We start from the raw sequence: 17,438 nt of genomic DNA, 5'->3' as shown, positions 1-17,438 counted from the left end.
CCAGCCCAGCCCTGGAAGTGGGGCCAGGGCGGGTTTCCAAGACCCGGCAGGGGACATGTAAGTCAGGGGCAGCCTGCGACACCAGCACCCTCATAGCGGAGCTCCGGGTTCGAGTCCCGGCTGCTCCACTCCCCATCCAGCCCCCCCTCCCCCCGGCTAAGGCGCCTGGGACAGCAGTGGAAGATGGCCCGAGTGCCTGGGCCCTGCACCTGCGTGGGAGACCCGGATGGAGCTCCTGGCTCCTGGCTTCGGCCTGGCTCAGCTCTGGCTGTTTGCAGCCATTTGGGGAGTGAAGCAGCATGTGGAAGACCTCTCTCTGTTAACTCTGCCTTTCAAGTAAACAACTCTAGGGGGCTTGTGTTGTAACCCTCCTGGGCAGTGCTGGTCTCTCGGGGAGCCCTGCCTGCTGTGGACTGTGACAGGGGCGCGGCACCCAGCGCTGGGGCGGTCCAGGTGCGCGGCCGAGGTTCCGCCTCCGGGCGGCGCTGTGCACCAAGGGCGCGTGGTGAGCGCCGCCTCCACAGCTCCCGGACCTGCGCCTGGTCGGGCTGGCCACTGCCCCCGGGCTGCCCAGCAGGAAGAGCCGGGCTGCCCGGGAGCCCCCGGCTTACCGCCGCCGCCGCTCTTCCTTGCCAAAACCGAGCTGGGCTTGAGGGGCCGCAGAGACTGGGGTACCCTGGGAAGAGGCCCGGGGAGGCCAAGCTGCGGGCCCCGCCCTACCGCTCCTATGTGAGGCTGTAGGCGCAGGCTGCGCCCCTGGGTGTCCCCCGAGAGGAGGAAGAGCAATGCGGGTAGCAGAGAAACATGGGGGGCTGGGCTGGGGGGGCCTGTCCTATTCCCAGAACGTTCTGGAAAGGGGCGTGGGCGGGGCGGGGCCGCCTGCTTCCTCCCTCGCTGCAGCCCTGGTGAGCTCACGGTCTCGGTATTCAAAGCTTCTGACCCCAAACCCACGAGGGAAACGCAGCGGAGAGCCGGGAGGCAGACCCCCGGCTCTTACTGGCCAGCCTGCGTGCGCGCGCCGGCGAGATCGCCCTCCCTCTGCCACTCCCTGCCCCGCGCAGTCGGGGCAATTGGCTTCCTAAGGTTTCTCCCTTCCGGAGTGCACGGTTTTCAGGAGGGAGAGGCTGGGGGCAGGGGTCCCCCGGGGTGGGAGGAGCCACTGTCTAGGGTTCCCTGGGAACCTGGGGTCCTGACTGGTAGCTGAGCTGGGGGGGGGGGGCTGTTCTGTCACCAGGACATAGGGCCAGCTCACAGTCCGTCGGGTGCCCGGGTGCCTTCCTTTACCACGCTGAGGGTCTGTGTTCCCATCTCACAGATGGGAAGAGTGAGGCTCCGAGGTGCCCTGAGGTTACTAAGGGTCAGAGGAGGTGGCACAGTCTGGGGGGGCTCTTGGCTCCAGGTCTTAGGTAGGTGGGGGTTGGAGGAATGAGCAGGGGGCGGGGCCTAACCCAGGAAGTGCGGGCCGGCATAGGGAAACCCCCCCCAGCTCCCCAAACAAAGCCTTTCCTTGCCTCTGGGGTGGTCGTCCAGGGGGCTGCAGGCTAGCCTGCGGCCCACACCCCGCCCCAAGAGAGGAAGACAGGTAAGTCTTTCGCTCGACTGCGGCCACACGGGGGTCAGCGCCTTCATCGCGCGCACCGGGCAGCAGCAGGGGCTCTGTGACCCGGGAAGGCTGGAAGTGTGAGTGTGGGGTCCTCGGGCCCCAGGCCGGGCAGGCCCCCCTGCGCCCCGAATCGCTCTTTCCGGACGCCCAGCTGCTCGTGCCTCGTGCAGGCTTGGGGCCAGGTAAGGGGGTGTGGCGCGAAGGCCCTGGAGACCCTGGCTCACGCCAAGGGACACACTGGGCGCCTACTGTGCGCAGACGAAGCCAGCAGGGCTGTGAGAACTGAGCACACAGGCCAGGTGGGGCAGGCTTCCTGGAGGAGGTGTTGTGGGGAGGCAAGGGCGCAAGGACTTTGAGCCCCCACCTGCTGCCTCCCAGGGGGGAGCGTCCTAACAGATGCCAGCCCGGGTCTCAGCTAGCTCAGTGTCTCCGGGTGCAGCGATCCCATCCCCTCACTCAGAGCTGGGTGGGGGGCTCCCTGGGCAGCATGCATGCACAGGAGGGGGCGTGGCCTGGCAGCGGGGGCGGTGCGCGGAAAGCACTGGATCGGCGCCCAGACAAGCCAGGGACGGGAGTGCATGGCATTTGCTTTATTGTTGGGGGCTGGGGGTGGGGGGGTCGCGGGGGCCCTCAAGACGGTGCCCCCTTCTTCTTGGCCGGCGCCGTCAGCAGCGCCAGCCTCTTAGGAAGACTGCTGCTGGCTTTCAGCACCACGTCGTGCTCGATCTTCTTCCGGATCCCCACTTCCAGCTCCTGCGGATGCGAGCACAGAGCCATGGGCCCGGGACCCCACCCCGCCCCGCCGGCATCCCCACAGCAGCCCTGGTTCGAGTCCCGCCTGCTCCGTTTCCCGCCCTGCGCATGCGCCTGGGAGGCAGCAGGTGACGGCCCGCGTGTGCTGGGGCCCCTGCCGCCCACGGGGGAGGCCCGGATGGGGCTCCTGGCCGGCTCTGGCCAATGTAGGCATTTGGGGACGGACCCGCGCGTGGATGACCCCTCGGGCGCTCACAGGCGCCCTCTGGCGGCCGCGAAGGCAGGCCCGGCTCCGATCCCACCGAGCCCAGGGCGGCTCTCTCCCGGCTCCTCCGTGGGCTCAGAGCCCCGCTGGGGCCGGGGACAGACGGCGCGGTTCCTGTACCCACTGCCCGGAGCCCCACGCTCCGCCCCCGGCTCCCCGGTATCCCCCTCCGCTGCCCGCTCACCTTCTTGACTTTCTGCTGCTGCACGATGCGCGCTTTCTTGGGGGCGATAACCCGGCCTGGGGGGGAGGAGACGCGGGCGCATGAAGCCGGGGGCCCGTGGGTGGGCCCAACACCCCGCCCGCCCCTCCGCCCGCGGCCCGCTCCTCACCGCCTTTCCGCGGGCCCCGCGCGCGCTCCGCGGCCTTCGCCGCCGCCTTGCTCTTTGCCGGTTTCTGCGCCTGGAACTTGCGCTGCCCCTGCGCCATGATGGCGGAAGGCAGCCGGAAGGGGCGGGGCACTGCAACCCCGGAAGGCGCAGGGCACTCCGGGATATGGGGGGGGGGCGGAAGAGCGCAAGTGCTCACGGGATACAGCGGGGCAAGAGCCTTAAAGGGCCAGCACCGCACCGGCTCATAGCCAAGCTGTTGTTATAAGCTATCCCCTGCTGGTGCATTTCTGTGATTTATCAAACACTGCTGTCCACTCCTGGGAGAAGTGGGGGAAGGGGAGAGGCAGCACCAATCGAACCTAGAGTCGGAGGGAGGCAGGCATAGCCGATCGAACCCGAGAGAGCGTTTTTAATAAAATCGATTTTTTCATTTATTTACTGCGGCGGGGGCTCGGCTAGGGTGGGGGTGGAGCTCAGGGCGGTGCGCAACTGCTCGGGCGTGAAGACGCCCAGCTCCGTGACGATGCCGCCCGTGATGAGCTCGTGTGGGGTGACGTCGAAGGCGGGGTTCCAGACGGCGACCCCTGCGGGGAGGGGGAGACGTCCGGAGAAGCCGCCAGACCCGGCCCTGCGACCCGCGGGGAGACCCAGGGCGCTGCCACCCGCGGGGAGCTCCGCGCCCTGCTTACCGGGCGCCGCGACTCGGACGCCGCACCAGTCGGTCAGCTCCTGGCCCGGGCGCTCCTCGATTTCGATGTCCCCGCCGGACTCCAGCCCCAGGTCACAGGAGCAGCTGGGGGCGGCCACGTAGAAGGGGATCCCGTGGTGCTTGGCGGCGATGGCCAGCTGGTAGGTGCCCACCTTGTTGGCCGTGTCGCCGTTGGCCACCACGCGGTCAGCTCCCACGACGACGGCTGCGGGGGCGCAGGGACAGGGTCGCAGGGGGCCAGCGGAGAGCAGCCCTGGCCGCCCGGGCCCCGCCCACCGGACACGCCCCCGCGGGGATGGAGCCACGCCCACCGCAACGCCCTGCAGGAATAGAACCCCACAGCCTGCACACAGGACAGGCCTTTGCGGGATGGAGCCCCACCCTGACACGCCCCGCGGAACCCCGCCCACCAGACACGCCCCCGCGGGCCATGGCGGCCGCCGCCGCGCTGTCAGTGATGAGCGTGGCGGGGATGCGCTCGTGGACCAGCTCGAAGGCCGTCAGCCGCGCCCCCTGGTTGTAGGGCCGCGTCTCCGTGCAGAAGGCGCGCTCCAGGCGGCCCAGGCTGTGCAGCGAGCGGATCACGCCTGCAGGGGCGGGGGCCGGGTTCAGGGCTGTGCGCCCGGGCTGGGGCTTCTCCCCCACCCACCCCGGGTCCCCTCACGCCTGCATGGCCACCTCCCCCAGGAAGTCTTCAGTGGTTCCTCCACCTCACCCTGGAACCTACACCCCTCCGATCCCTGCCCGCACTCCCCGCGCCCCCACTCACCCAGGGCCGTGCCGTAGCCGGCCGTGGCCAGCGCCCCGGTGTTGCAGTGGGTCAACACGGTCACCTTGCCGCCCCCGGGGGCCGCCCGCTCCAGCAGGTGGCGGGCCCCCAGGTCACCGATGCGCCGGTTGTCTCGGAGGTCTCTGTCCAGCATGTCCTCAGCGTAGCGGATCACTCTGGGGCCGACAAGGGGCGTGAGCCCGCCAGGTGGCCGGCCCCCTCCTCTCTGACCACGGCTGCTCTTCCCGGGGTGGGGGAGCCTCCTGGTGTGTGTGCCCAGTGCAGCAAGCACAGGGTCTTCTGCCTCCTAGGGGGCTGGCCAGTGATGAGCAGACCATAGCATGAGATGGAAGGGAGGTGGAATCCATCCCAGAATGGGACAGCGACCTGCAGCCGAGGCGTGTGCAAAGGCCCTGGGGCAGGAGCCAAGGAACGCGGTGGGGGAATGGTGCGGCCTGCAGTGTGAGGGAGGAGGCAGACAGAGGGGCAGTGGAAAGGTGACCAAAGTCCCCAAAAGCAAGGCCCAGAGAACCCAGGGACAGGAGAAGGCCAGCTAGAGCTCATGGGAGGCAACTTAAGGCATTGACTGCAAGGATCCTGGGTTTGCCTCCCAGCCTGGCCGTTGGGACTTTGGCCAAGGGTTTGTAATTGCACCGGGCCTCAATTTCCCCATCTGTACAACGGGTCGCCGTGCATTAAAAAGAAAACTCTGTAATTAACCCACATTTATTCTTAGGTGTTGAAATTTAACTGAAAAGTGATCCATGTTAAATATAAGAGTGGGAATAAGAGAGGGAGGAGATGTACAATTTGGGACATGCTCAATCGGACTTGCCCCAAATGGTGGAGTTAGAAATGTGCCAGGGGATTCCAATACAATCCCATCAAGGTGGCATGTACCAATGTCATCTCACTAGTCCAAGTGATCAATTTCAGTTCACAATTGATGGCTCTGATAGGTCTAAGAGTCAAAGGGATCACACAAACAAGACTAGTGTCTGCTAATACTTACTGATAGAATCAAAAAGGGAGAGAACGATCCAACATGAGAAGCGAGATACACAGCAGACTCATAGAATGGCAGATGTCCTAAATAGCACTCTGGCCTCAGAATCAGCCCTTAAGGCATTCAGAACTGGCTGAGGAGCCCATGAGAGTATTTCAGGCATGGAAAGCCAAGACACTCTGGCAAAAAAGAAAGAAGACCTAAATAAAAGATCTCTGCAAGTGAGATCCCAGTGGAAAGAACAGGCCATCAAAGAAGGAGGTACCTTTCTCTGAAGGGAGGAGAGAACTTCCACTTTGACTATGACCTTGTCTAAATCAGATCAGAGTCGGTGAACTCAAAAGGCTTCCATAGCCTTGGCAACTCATGACTATTACTGATGCCATAAACAAGAGTGTTAATTTGTTAAGTCAACAACAGGAGTCACTGTGTACTTACTTACTCCTCATGTGGGATCTGTCCTTAATGTGTTGTCCAATGTGAAGTAATGCTGTAGCTAGTACTGAAACAGTATTTTACACCTTGTGTTTCTGTGTGGGTGCAAACTGATGCAATCTTAATATATACTGAATCGATCTTCTGTTTATAAAGAGAATGGAAAATGAATCTTGGTGTGAATGGAAAGGGAGAGGGAGCGGGAAAGGGGAGGGTTGCGGGTGGGAGGCAAGTTATGGGAGGGGGGAAGCCATTGTAATCCATAAACTGTACTTTGGAAATTTATACTTACTAAATAAAAGTGTTTATAACAACAATAAAAAAAGGAAAACCAGAAAACTACCCCCCTGCGCACGCACGACGTCCACAGCCGCCGCGGCGCGCCAGGCCACCGTACCTGTCCCGGACCGCCTCCTCCGTGGCGCCCTCCTGCCCGGCCTCGCGGGCCGCGGCGTCCGCCAGGTCGTGCGCGGCGCGGGCCATGTTGACGGCGGTGGGCCGGGCGGAGACGAGGAAGCGGAGCCGTTCGCGCACGAAGTCCACGAGCGCGGCGAGCCCCGGGCCGCCCGCGCCGGCCTGCAGCTCCACGGCCAGGCTGAGGCAGCCCACGAGGGCGATGGCCGGGGCGCCGCGCACCTGCAGGGACGGCCCGCTGCGTCAGGGCCGGCGGCTCCGGGGCCCCCGCCGCGCACGCCGCGGCCCCGCGCCCCACCTTCATGGCGCGGATGGCCTCCCAGGCCTGGCGCACCGACTCCACCGCCTCGTAGCGGCTCTGCTCGGGCAGCAGCAGCTGGTCGAGGATCTGCAGGGAGCCCCTGGAGTAGCGGATCGCCTCCAACGCCATGGCTCGGCCGCCGCACTCACCTGCGCGCCACGGCGCATGCGCGGGGCGAGGGGCTTTAGGCCGGCAGGCGGGGCACTGCCACCGTGCGGAGAAAGGCGCATGCGCAGCGCGGGGCTAGGATGCTACCGAGCACCCCCCTGCGCGTCAGGGCGCGTGCGCGAGAGGCGAGGCCTCCACCAGAGAGGCTAGGCGGGTGGGGCGCCTGAGAGAAAGCGCATGCGCACAGCAGGTCCCCTACCCCACTCCACCTCCCAGGACCCTGGTCTGACTCAGAACCACGACCCGGGCCGCTTTTATTTTTCATGTTTTAGAGAGTGGGTGGAGGGTGGACACATGTAGGGGCGCGGCGTTGCCCCCAAATCCTACGAGGCAACCAGTAGGCGCCAGGCTTGCCAAGCGGGGCGTGCGCTGTGGACCGAACCGGGACCCCCCCACCAGAGGCGGGTGTGTGTGTGTGTGTGTGTGTGGCCACGGGGCTCCCACCTGCCAGAGGCGGGTGTGTGTGTGTGTGGCCACGGGGCTCCCACCTGCCAGAGGTGGGTGTGTGTGTGGTCAGGCCGGATTCCGGGTCTGGGCCCGTGAGGACGGGGCTCCATCGGCCACGGTGTCCCCCAGCCCGTGCCTGGCGAAAGCTCCCCTGCCAAGGCTGGGCCACGTGTCCCTCCGGCCCCTGGGCTGGGGATGAACGGCCATGCCACACCAGCGTGTGTGTATCCTGGGTGTCCCCTCCCCGTTGCCGCCGCCTCCAGGACGCCCGCCCGGAGTCCCAGGCCCATCGAGTAACCCAAGGCAGTGGGCAAAGACACAGGGCTTTAATGCGAGGAGGCGAGGGTCCCCCAGGCACCCCCAGTGCAGCCCGCGAGGCCGACAGTGCACCTACCCACCCGCCCACTCACTCACTCTCGGAGCCCGAGTAGTCGGCCACGAGGGAGGAGCTGAGGCTGCTGGGGCTGGGGGCCGCCTCCCGGGCCTGGCCCTCAGCGCCCGCGGTCTTGGGGTTGTCAGCAGTCTCCTGAGGACAGTCTCGGGCGCCCGCGGGCCTGTCCTGAGCCGCCCCCCGCGGTTCCCCAGGCTTGGGGGTCTCGGCCGCGGGCTGGTGGCTCCCGGGCACGTCCCGCGACCTCCGCCGCACGATGCCCAGGTCCTCCACGGTGATGGCGGCGGGCGTGGGCCTGCGGCTCTGGGCCAGCTTCCTGAGAACACTGCTGGCCTTGCTGCTGCCGCCGCCGGCGCCAGGGCCGGGGCTGGAACCGGGGCTGGAGCTGGAGCTGGAGCCGGAGCCGGACGGCGAGGCGAACCAGGAGCGGCTGATGATCTCGGACCGCTTGAGCTTCTGCCGGTCCTCGTAGGCTGCGCAGGAGGAGGAGGAGGAGGAGGAGGAGGGGGCGTGGCTGGCAGCAGGCCCGGGCTGCCCCCGCCCCCCGCGGCCCCCTAGCCGCACTCACAGTCCGGGGTGTGGAAGCGGAGCAGGGCGGCCAGCCTGCGGTCGGCCTCCGTCTCGGGCACCAGCGGGATGGCCAGGCTGGCCTTGGCCTGCAGCGCCTGGTCCCGCTGCTCCTCCTCCTGAAGGGCTTTCTTCTTCTCCTGCGCCGGGGGTGGTCGGGTTTGGGGGGCACGGGGTCAGGCCTCGCCTGGAGTCCTCCGGGCTCAGCTTCGGCAGTGACAACAGCGCCCCCTGGGGCACGGTCCCCGCCAGCGCAGCAGCCGCGCCTGCACCTGCGCCTTCTGCTTTGGGGCAGGTGCCTGTCCCAGACACGTCAGCCGCCTGGGCCTCGTCCATCCCCTCCCACCCACCACCCCCACGGCTTGCTTTCCCTGGGAGGCTCTTCCAAACCCGTGGGGGAAGGGACCATGGTGTTGGGGCATAGCGGATTATGCAACTGCCCGCAAACACCGGTATCGCCTTTGGCCGCCAGTTCGAGTCCCGGCGGCTCCACTTCCCACCCAGCTCCCTGCTATGGCCTGGGAAAGCACTGGAAGATGGCCCAAGTGCTTGGGCCCCTGCGTGTGCGTGGGGGACCCGGATGGGACTCTGGGTGCCGGGGAGCCCGCAGGGTGCGCACCCGGAACTTCCTGCGGAGCGTGCTGTTGAGCGCGAAGTCGTCCTTCCAGGCGCTCTGGGCCTCCTGGATGTGGCTGAGGGTCGGCAGGGCCTTCCTGAGCGCGCCGCGGTCGGCTTCACCGTGCTCCAGCCGGAACATGGCGTCCGTCTCCAGCTTCTGCTTCGTCTCGTGCTCTGCGCGCGAGGGAGCGAGGGGCTCTCAGCGGGGCCTGGCGGGGGGGGGGGGGGCCGGGCTGGCCTGCACCCCGGGGCGGGGGCCGCGCTCACCTGTGGGCAGCACCTGCTCGTTGTCCACCATGTCCCAGCGCTCCTCCTTGCGCTGGGCGCCACTCACGATCACGTAGTCGCAGTTGGCGGGGTCCGTCTGCATCTCGATGTAGTTGACGCACAGGTGGCATTTCATCCGGAACCTGGGCGGGGCGGGAGGCGGGGCTGGGCCAGGGGGCAGAGACTGGGGGCGGGGTGCGGGTATCTATACCTGGGATGGAGCTGGGGCGGGCGACACAGGCTGCCCAGGGCTCACCTCCCCCCAGTGAACCCAAGCTGGCTAATGGGTGCATCCATGGATCCATTCGTTCACCCATTCATCCCCTTGTTCATTCATGCATTCATTCATTAGGCCGGGTGCTGGGGCGAGCTGAGCTCTCACGGGGGGGTGGAGGCAGGGGGGCCCCTGGGAGGAAGGTGGGAGCTGTGGATGGCTCTGGGCAGAGGGGCGTGCCCTGGGGGGACAGACTGGGACGCCTCTAGAAGCCTGTTGAGGTGTGGCAGACCCAGGAGGCCGGGAGCGCTCCCCACCACCACCGCCCCCAGGGAAGACCCACCTGTAGATGGGGGTCGTGTAGTAGTTGCCCACTTTCTTCTTCTCCGCGTTGTAACGTACACCTGGTTGGGGGAGGGGGTCGAGGGTCAGGCCAGGCCACCCCTGCCCCCACCACTTTTCCCAGAGGGGGAGGGAGGGGTGGCCAGCCCAGGGCCCGAATTCCGCTGGCACAGGAATTCCAGGCGGGAAAAGGGGCACTTCCTGTTCCAGCCGCATGGAGGGGAGGAGGCCTGGGTTCGAATCCCAGCTCCAGCACCCACAGGGGCCTCAGTTTCCCCGTTTAAACCATGGGACGACCGCAGAGAACGCGCTGCTTTTGTTTGCGGCCCAGTGCCTTAAGGGGCAGGTGCCCAGGGGCTGTGAACACAGGGAAGTGCTGGGGGCTCACTCCTTACCTATCCCCCAGCAGCGAGGGCCCAGCCCCTGCTCCCTACGTCCCCAAGGCCCCAGGGAGACAGGCAGAGACAGGGTTTCAATGCAAGGACTTCGGCGGTGGGGGCTGAGTTTGCCGCTTACAATGCCTGCGTCCGCATCAGGGTACTTGGGTTCAAGTCCCACTCCAGCCCCAACTTCCTGCTCATCCAAGCCCTTGTGGGGCAGCTGGTTCGAGCCCCGGCTGCTCCACTTCCCATTCGCCTCCCTGCTGATGCGCCTGGGCAAGCAGTGGAAGAGGGCCCGAGTGCCCGGGTCCCTGCACCCATGTGGGAGACCCGGATGGTGCTCCAAGCTCCCGGCTATTTGGGCCTGGCCCAGCCTTGGCCACTGCAGCCACCTGGGGAGTGAACTAGCACAGTCTAGTTCCCTGTCTCTCTGTCATTCTGCCTTTGGAATCCACGCACCCACCCACCCACCCACCCATCCATCCAAAGAACAAGCTGGCAGGGCAGGGCGGGGCAGGGCGCGGGGACTCACCCATGCCAATGTGGTTCTTGCAGCCGTCACACCAGATGTTGTAAGGCATCTCGAACCTGCAGACACAGGCGACACTCGTCAGCCGGCCCCCTGTGCGGGGCTGGGGGCTTCTCACTACAACAGGTGCACCTGGGTCTCCGTGGACAGCGGAGACCTAGCTCGTAACATGGGGACCATAGGGGACGGGTGAGCAGGCCCCGGGTGGCCCTGCTGGAGACAGGACACCACGCGCAGCAGAACCAGGTCGCACAAGGTCAAGGCCAGCTGATCCCCCCAGCCGGGCAGCCCAGCTCAGCCTAGTCCGGCTTGTTACACGGCAGTAGCTGACCGATGCATCAGGGAATTGTAGCCCTGCGACACTGCACCCAGGGTGGTGGTGGGGAGGGGCTGGGGGAGGGGGTCCCCAGGGGAAGCCAACACCTTACCGAATGATGAGGATGCCCTGTGACAGCTTCCGCGCCCGCTCCCGAAGCGGGTGGCTGTTGTGGTAACGGTTGAGCGAGCCATGCTGTGTGGAGAGGACGGGGGCGGGGAGACAGGTTAGCCCAGCTGAGCGCTGCACAGGGTGAGCCGGGAGAACCCCGGCCCCCAACCCTGCAGGGGGCAAGGAGATCCTGGTGAAGCGGGGGGCTCGGGATCAGAACGGGGGCCAGCACGGCTGTACAGACACCCCACATGTGCGCCGGTTCAAGTCCCGGCGGCTCCACCTTGGATCCAGCTCCCTGCTATGGCCTGGGAAAGCAGCGAAAGATGGCCCAAGTGCTTGGGCCCCTGTGCCCATGTGGGAGACCCGGATGGAGCTCCCGGCTCCTGACTTCTGCCTGGCCCAGCCCTGGCTGTTGTAGACAGCTGGGAAGTGGAGGACCTCCCCCTCCCCCCACCCCTTGCCACCCAACCCCGTCTCTGCCTAGCTCAGGGTTTTGTTTTTTTTTTTAATTTTTAATTTTTGACAGGCAGAGTGGACAGTGAGAGAGAGACAGAGAGAAAGGTCTTCCTTTAGCTGTTGGTTCACCCTCCAATGGCCACCGTGGCTGGTGCGCTGTGGCCGGCGCACCGCGCTGATCTGATGGCAGGAGCCAGGTGCTTCTCCTGGTCTCCCATGGGGTGCAGGGCCCAAGCACTTGGGCCATCCTCCACTGCACTCCCGGGCCACAGCAGAGAGCTGGCCTGGAAGAGAGGCAACCGGGACAGGATCGGTGCCCCAACCGGGACTAGAACCCGGTGTGCTGGCGCCGCTAGGCGGAGGATTAGCCTGTTGAGCCATGGTGCCAGTCTAGCTCAGTTTTTTTTAAGAATAACAGGAAAGCAGGTGTCTCTGGGTACCCACGGGGGATGGGTTCCATGGTCTCCCTGGGATACTCAAATCTTCATCGCTCAGCCCCGTCTACGACCCAGGGCAGAGCGACAGGGAGCCCCGTCTGCAGGGGCCAGGGTCTCCCCCCCTCCCCCACCCTGTCGCTTCTCACCGACGGTGGGGACCCCACGGGTGAGGGCCAACCTTTCTCGCCTCCCCAACTGGCAGCTGGAAGAAGCTGTGTGACCTCGGCCTCCGCGCCTCAGTTTCCCCGTTTAGCTGGGGCTAACAGGCCTTTGGACCTCCAAGTTTTGGAGCCAGATCCCCATCCTGGGGTCATTTTATTTGCCCTCCTGACATGGGGCGGGGGTGGGGGAGGAACTGCGGCCTGCCCTAACCCCTCCTCTACGTGGAAGACCCGGCCACTCCTGTCCGCGGTGGGCAGGGTTTAAGGCGTGCAGAGAGGCAACAGAGAACCAGAAGGTGATGGGGTGGGGGTGGGGGGGCAGGACCTCTGTGTGGAACGACCTAGAGGGAGGCAGAGGGGGCGACAAGGCCGCCACGGGAGCCCCACCCCTGCACCCCCCGCATCCTAAGCTCTGCTATGTACATGCTGAGCCCGGCTCTGGGCACGCAGCGGATGCCTCCAGGATGGCCACTGCAGCCCCCACCCCGCCCCACCCCGGACTCCCGGGAAGGCAGGAAGCCGCCCCTTACCTTCTTGGGGTTGAAATCAGGCGGGTAGTACTTGTTCACGCCTTTCCGTTCCCCCTGGAGGACAGAGGAGAGAGAAGTGACTCAGAGCCCGCCTCCGGGAGACTGGCAGGTGCGCGAGGCCTCCGGGGATGGCGAGGTAAGGGGGATGGGGGGTGGGGGGTGGGGGCGTCCGTCTTCCCGCCAGAGTCATCTCCTACGCCCTCAGTGCTGCTGACCCATCCCACATCCCCGCCCCCAAAATATCCCTGCGTTGTGCTTGGCTGAATCCGCAGCCGTGGAACCTGTGGTCACGGGGCGGGGGGCGCTGCCTCTGTCCGGTCCAGAGGGTCTGATCTGGCTGGGGGCCAGGGCCAGGGGTGGGAAAAAACCCAAGGTCAGTGTCACCGCTTTGGACACGTCCAGGGGGAAGTTCAGACACCGCTTACAGAGCCGAGGGCACCTGGTAGCAGCCAACTTGGAATCGCCAGTGGGGAGCCCTCCCTGGGCTCCCCGTGGGGTCCCGCCCACCCTCTCCGGCCAGCCCCCCCCCACCGCCCGCCAGGCGCCAAAGTGCCTGGCTCCACGGTATACAGGGGCTCCTTGGCCTAGGACAGAGACACGTGGCCCTAACGCTTGCATAGATGGAAATTATTTTCCGTCAAAATGGGTTTAACGCCCGTCACCGCTCAGCGGCGCTGCACCCCAGCCAGGCCAAGGACCGCCCCACCCCGTGATGCTGGGTGGGGGTGGGGTCACAGGTGTTCAGACCCATTCTAGGGGAAGGTGGGTGTCTGGGGCAGTGCTTGGGGATGCTGTACCCCCTGCCTATCTGTGTGCCCGGTTCGAGTCCCAGCTGCTCCACTTCTTTTTTTTTTTTTTTTTTGACAGGCAGAGTGGACAGTGAGAGAGAGAGAGACAGAGAGAAAGGTCTTCCTTTTTGCCATTGGTTCACCCTCCAATGGCTGCTGCAGCCAGCGCACCGCACTGATCCGAAGCCAGGAGCCAGGTGCTTCTCCTGGTCTCCCATGGGGTGCAGGGCCCAAGAACTTGGGCCATCCTCCACTGCCTTCCCGGGCCACAGCAGAGAGCTGGACTGGAAGAGGGGCAACTGGGATAGAATCCGGCACCCCGACTGGGACTAGAACCTGGTGTGCTGGCGCCACAGGCGGAGGATTACCGGCTACTCCACTTCTGATCCAGCTCCCTGCTAATGCACCTGGGAAAGCAGTAGAGGATGGTCCAAGTGCTTGGGCCCCTGCACCTGCGTGGGAGACCTGGAAGAAGCTCCTGGCTCCTGGCTTCGGTCTGGCCCAGCTCTGGCCGTTGCGGCCATTTGGGGAGGGAACCAGTGGATGGAAGACCTCTCAAATACATACACTGCTGCCTCCCATCCCTTCCCGGGAGATCTGGGCGCGCCACAAAGCTTCGGAATCTCTGCAGCAAGACGTCCAGGCTGAGAGTTGGCCAGAGTGGCTGTGACATTGGCAGAGGCCGACTTGGGGGGGTGGGGGGTGAGGCCGGAGGAGCGGGGCTCCCGGCAGGCCCGACAGAGATGGAGCCGGGAACCCAGGGAGCGCCCGGCCTTCCCTCCACTCACCATCTTGGGAGCTGCCTACTGGCCTTGGCCTTCAAGGTGTCTGACCCGCAACGGGCTTTCTCGAGCCTGGCACAGGGGCCACGGCTTCCCGGGGAGGATCTCGCGGGCTGTGCGGTGGAGCCAGTTCAGAGGAGTCTCGGGCCTGATGGGGGAGGCATCCGAGGAGCCGCGTGTGTCTCCTAGAGAGAGAGGGAGAGAGGGAGGGAGGGAGAGAGGGAGAGAAGGAGGGGTCAACTCCACAGCGGGCTACACGAGGGAGCTTCATGGAGCACGGGATTAAAGGTTATGTTTATTTTGGTGCAAAAACACTTGGAATCCAGGGGCCAGCATCGCGGCACGTTGAGCCAATGCCTGCTGCGCTGGCATCCCATGTGGGCGCCGGTTCGAGTCCCGGCTGCTCCACTTCCCATCCAGCTGTCTGCTATGGCCTGAGAAAGCAGTGGAAAATGGCGCAAGTGCTTAGGTCCCTGCACCTACGTGGGAGACCCGGATGGAGCTCCTGGCTCCTGATCAGCCGTTGCGGCCATCTGGGGAGTGAACCAGAGGATGGAAGACCTCTCTCTCTCTGCCTCTACCTCTCTCTGCAACTCTGTCTTTTAAATAAACAAATCAATCTTAATTTGGTTTTCCGAGCATCATTTTACAGCGTCATTGCGCTTAAAGGCAAGGGCTCCCTTCCAAGGGAGGAAGACAAGGGCCCGCATCATAGGGGCCCAGGGTTAAGTCGGGGGTCGCGGCGGGGGCCCGGGGACCTGGGTCGCCCGCCGAGCCCCGCACCCCGCCACTCCGTGTCCGCCCAGGAGCCAGGCGGCCCCTGATCCCCGGGAGCCCGCACTTACCTGCCCTCTTCTGACGTCACGCCGCGACGGTCCCGGAAGCGCGCCCTGGATTGCGGCGACCTGACCCGCATGCGCAGGCGCCGGCGCGGGGCGGGGCGGGGCGGGGCGAAGCAGCAGAGCCACGCTGATTGGCTGAGAGTCCACAGCCCGCGCACTCACAAGCACCGGAATGGAGCAGAGCGGGTATTCCCCGCCCCCACGGAGCCACACCCATTTCCCCGCCCACTTCGCGCGAGACCCAATCGGAGGCCCGCTTTCTGAGCCCACTGTCGGCGTCGGAGACGTGTGGGTGGTGCCGGCGGGGCGGTGGCCGGCGCCCGGTCGGCCCTCGCCGCAGTGAGCTGGGCGGCAGGTGTCTGCGCCAGCAGGAAAGACGGGGCGCTCCGGGGCCCCGGCTGGCCGGGTCCTCTGCGGGGCAGCTGTGCATCTTCCACTTCTACGAACAGGGAACCGGGTCCAGCCTTGGACGCAGGCGGCACACTGCAAAGCGCATGCGCAAACACGCGCGAGGCCCCGCCCTGACGCCTGGGCAGGTTGTCAAGGCAACTTGGGCGGGGCCAGGATGCCGACTGTGGGTGCAGGCGGTGCACGCAAAAGTACGCGCAAGCACGCGCGGCCCGCCCTGACGCCTGGCGCGGTTGTCAAGGCAACAGGGCGGGGCCTGAATGCCAACGGTAGGGCACGAAGCGCACCGCAAAACGCATGCGCAAACACGCGAGCGGCCCCGCACTGACGCCTGGCCCGGTTGACAAGGCAACCGGGACGGGGGGCCAGAACGCCCACGATGGGTTGAGCTTCTCAAACGCGTTCTCTGATTGGCTGGCCCGAAGCCAAGTTTCCGTCCATCACCGCAGGCGGAGGCCGGCCAGAGTCTGGCGCACAGCGCTCGCTAGAACGCGCGCGGTCACGGCGGCCCCGCAGGAAGGGCGCTTCCCCTCCCCGTTTCCTCTGTGACCTGGGCGCTCCGGGTTGCTCAGGACGGCGTCTGTGCTTAGTGTCTCAGAGTGAGTCAGGGAGGACTCGGCCCACGCAGGGGACTCGGCCACGCAGGGGACTTGGTTCACGCAGGGGGACGCAGGGGGGACTCGGCCCACGCAGGGGACTCGGCCACGCAGGGGACTCAGCCCAAGCAGGGGACTTGGCCCACGCAGGGGGACGCAGGGGGTACTCAGCCACGCAGGGGACTCGGCCCACGCTCTCAGCCCTCGCTCTCCACGTCCACGGCAGGGTCTCGGGAATCGAACTCGGGTGCTGGAGCTTCTCCCCCTCCCCTCACTCCGCACAAGGTCAAGGTCCTGGATGGGCCTGAGTCCAGTCGCTAAGCTGTAGGACCGGCGTCGGATTTTCTTCCAGCAAGTTCTGCGTACCAGCTGCCCCGTCTCTGCCTTCGGAAAAGACCGATGTGTTTACAGGGAAAGGGAGAGAGAGAGGTCTTCCATCACTGGTTCACTCCCCGGATGGCTGCAATGCCGGAGCCGAGCTGATCCAAAACCAGGAGCCAGGAGCTCCATCCGGGTCTCCCACGCAGGTGCAGGGGCCCAAGCACCTGGGCCATCTTCCACTGCGCATTAGCAGGGAAGTAGAACAGCCGGGACTCGAACCCGCGTCCGTGATAAGGCTCAGATGCGAGAGAATGGAGGAAGCCCTGTGACCTTTTTCGTGCTGCGCCGTGACATTTTTTGTGCCTCCCTGCGATCTTTTTCGTACTGCGCCGTGACATTTTTTTGTGCCTCCCTGCGACCTTTTTCGTGCGGCGCCGTGACCTTTTTCGTACCGCCCTGCGACCTTTTTCGTGCAGCCCCGCGACCTTTTTCGTGCGGCGCCGCTACCTTTCTCGCGCTGGGCTGCTGCCGCGTTAACGTTTTAAGGCCGACAGCTCGTTTGTGCCGGCTTGTCTAGAGCTGACTGCGTTCATTCCAGGGGGTCGTGCTGACCGAGGTGTTAAAGCTTGGCTTTTGTGTCTCTGGTTTTGGATCAGAGCGAGGCCAGCGAGCTCTGGCGCCCTGCTTGTGTGTTTGTTAATAAAGTTTTATTGGCACACGTCCGTTTGCCTCTTGATGGTCTAGGAGCTGAGTCACTGGGGAGCCGAGACCACCCGGGCTGCAAAGCTGGGAATATCTACTGCCCGGCCCTTTAAGGATGGGGAAGAGGGCGAGGGGGTGCAGGGGTGCAGGGTGGGGAGGGGACTTTGCACACCTGGCCGTGGAGCTGCAGCAGCAGGTACCTCCGGTGTCGTGGCGCGGGCTGGCCGCGCGGGGGCGTAAGAGCTCCGTCTCCGCGTCGAGGCTCCCTGTGTCTGCCTAGAAAATTTGTTTTATTTATTTATTTTGTAAATTTGGCCCAGCTTCTAACGTGCTCCGCGGGTGTGATTTAATCTACAAATTCGACCTGGCTTTTGATTGTTTATTTCGGTTGAAAAATGAAAAAAAGGATGTTATTTGGAAATCATTTCAGACATTGCAAAAGATTGCAAAAAAAATTATTTTTTTTTTTTACTCT

At 64.9% G+C, this 17,438-nt stretch overlaps 3 protein-coding genes across 4 annotated transcripts; all 3 read right to left on the bottom strand.

Annotated features, from left to right (window-relative positions):
• Positions 1-2,181: 2,181 nt before the first annotated feature.
• C20H19orf53 (chromosome 20 C19orf53 homolog) lies at positions 2,182-3,136 on the bottom strand. The gene is made up of 3 exons (XM_062178860.1): positions 2,954-3,136; positions 2,806-2,861; positions 2,182-2,356 (listed from the first exon to the last, which is right to left on the bottom strand). The coding sequence occupies exons 1-3, from the start codon at positions 3,048-3,050 to the stop codon at positions 2,234-2,236; spliced, it is 276 nt and encodes a 91-aa protein (XP_062034844.1). The 5' UTR covers positions 3,051-3,136; the 3' UTR covers positions 2,182-2,233.
• Positions 3,137-3,379: 243 nt separating this feature from the next.
• MRI1 (methylthioribose-1-phosphate isomerase 1) lies at positions 3,380-6,739 on the bottom strand. Its single transcript, XM_062178859.1, has 6 exons — positions 6,585-6,739; positions 6,270-6,508; positions 4,432-4,607; positions 4,073-4,249; positions 3,643-3,867; positions 3,380-3,537 (listed from the first exon to the last, which is right to left on the bottom strand). The coding sequence occupies exons 1-6, from the start codon at positions 6,714-6,716 to the stop codon at positions 3,389-3,391; spliced, it is 1,098 nt and encodes a 365-aa protein (XP_062034843.1). The 5' UTR covers positions 6,717-6,739; the 3' UTR covers positions 3,380-3,388.
• A 776-nt stretch (positions 6,740-7,515) lies between these two features.
• On the bottom strand, positions 7,516-14,999 carry YJU2B (YJU2 splicing factor homolog B). 2 transcript variants are annotated; one of them, XM_062179090.1, is made up of 10 exons: positions 14,940-14,999; positions 14,101-14,279; positions 12,525-12,578; positions 10,939-11,021; positions 10,514-10,569; positions 9,603-9,663; positions 9,046-9,188; positions 8,780-8,952; positions 8,162-8,300; positions 7,516-8,066 (listed from the first exon to the last, which is right to left on the bottom strand). In XM_062179090.1, exons 2-10 carry the CDS (start codon positions 14,101-14,103, stop codon positions 7,609-7,611), a joined length of 1,170 nt encoding a protein of 389 aa, XP_062035074.1. In that variant the 5' UTR covers positions 14,104-14,279; positions 14,940-14,999; the 3' UTR covers positions 7,516-7,608. The 2 variants fall into 2 exon arrangements, with proteins under 2 accessions (XP_062035074.1, XP_062035075.1); XM_062179091.1 differs by lacking the exon at positions 14,940-14,999 and adding an exon at positions 14,578-14,894.
• Between the last annotated feature and the right edge of the window lie 2,439 nt (positions 15,000-17,438).

Source organism: Lepus europaeus, chromosome 20, assembly GCF_033115175.1.
Source record: "Lepus europaeus isolate LE1 chromosome 20, mLepTim1.pri, whole genome shotgun sequence".
NCBI lineage: Eukaryota > Metazoa > Chordata > Mammalia > Lagomorpha > Leporidae > Lepus > Lepus europaeus.
This window is presented reverse-complemented; position numbering and strand designations above follow the sequence as displayed.

Excerpts from the sequence above, each read along its gene's own strand:
- C20H19orf53 (XM_062178860.1), bottom strand. The coding sequence starts at position 3,050 with ATGGCGCAGGGGCAGCGCAAGTTCCAGGCGCAGAAACCGGCAAAGAGC. Across the intron at positions 2,862-2,953 it reads GCGGGGCCCGCGGAAAGGCG|GCCGGGTTATCGCCCCCAAG; the intron begins GTGAGGAGCGGG and ends CCTCCCCCCCAG. Across the intron at positions 2,357-2,805 it reads AGCAGCAGAAAGTCAAGAAG|GAGCTGGAAGTGGGGATCCG; the intron begins GTGAGCGGGCAG and ends TCGCATCCGCAG.
- MRI1 (XM_062178859.1), bottom strand. The coding sequence starts at position 6,716 with ATGGCGTTGGAGGCGATCCGCTACTCCAGGGGCTCCCTGCAGATCCTC. Across the intron at positions 6,509-6,584 it reads AGGCCATCCGCGCCATGAAG|GTGCGCGGCGCCCCGGCCAT; the intron begins GTGGGGCGCGGG and ends CCGTCCCTGCAG. Across the intron at positions 3,868-4,072 it reads GGCCCGCGGGGGCGTGTCTG|CCGTCGTCGTGGGAGCTGAC; the intron begins GTGGGCGGGGTT and ends GCGCCCCCGCAG.
- YJU2B (XM_062179090.1), bottom strand. Across the intron at positions 10,570-10,938 it reads CAGGGCATCCTCATCATTCG|GTTCGAGATGCCTTACAACA; the intron begins GTAAGGTGTTGG and ends CTGTGTCTGCAG. Across the intron at positions 8,067-8,161 it reads CCGCTTCCACACCCCGGACT|CCTACGAGGACCGGCAGAAG; the intron begins GTGAGTGCGGCT and ends CCTCCTGCGCAG.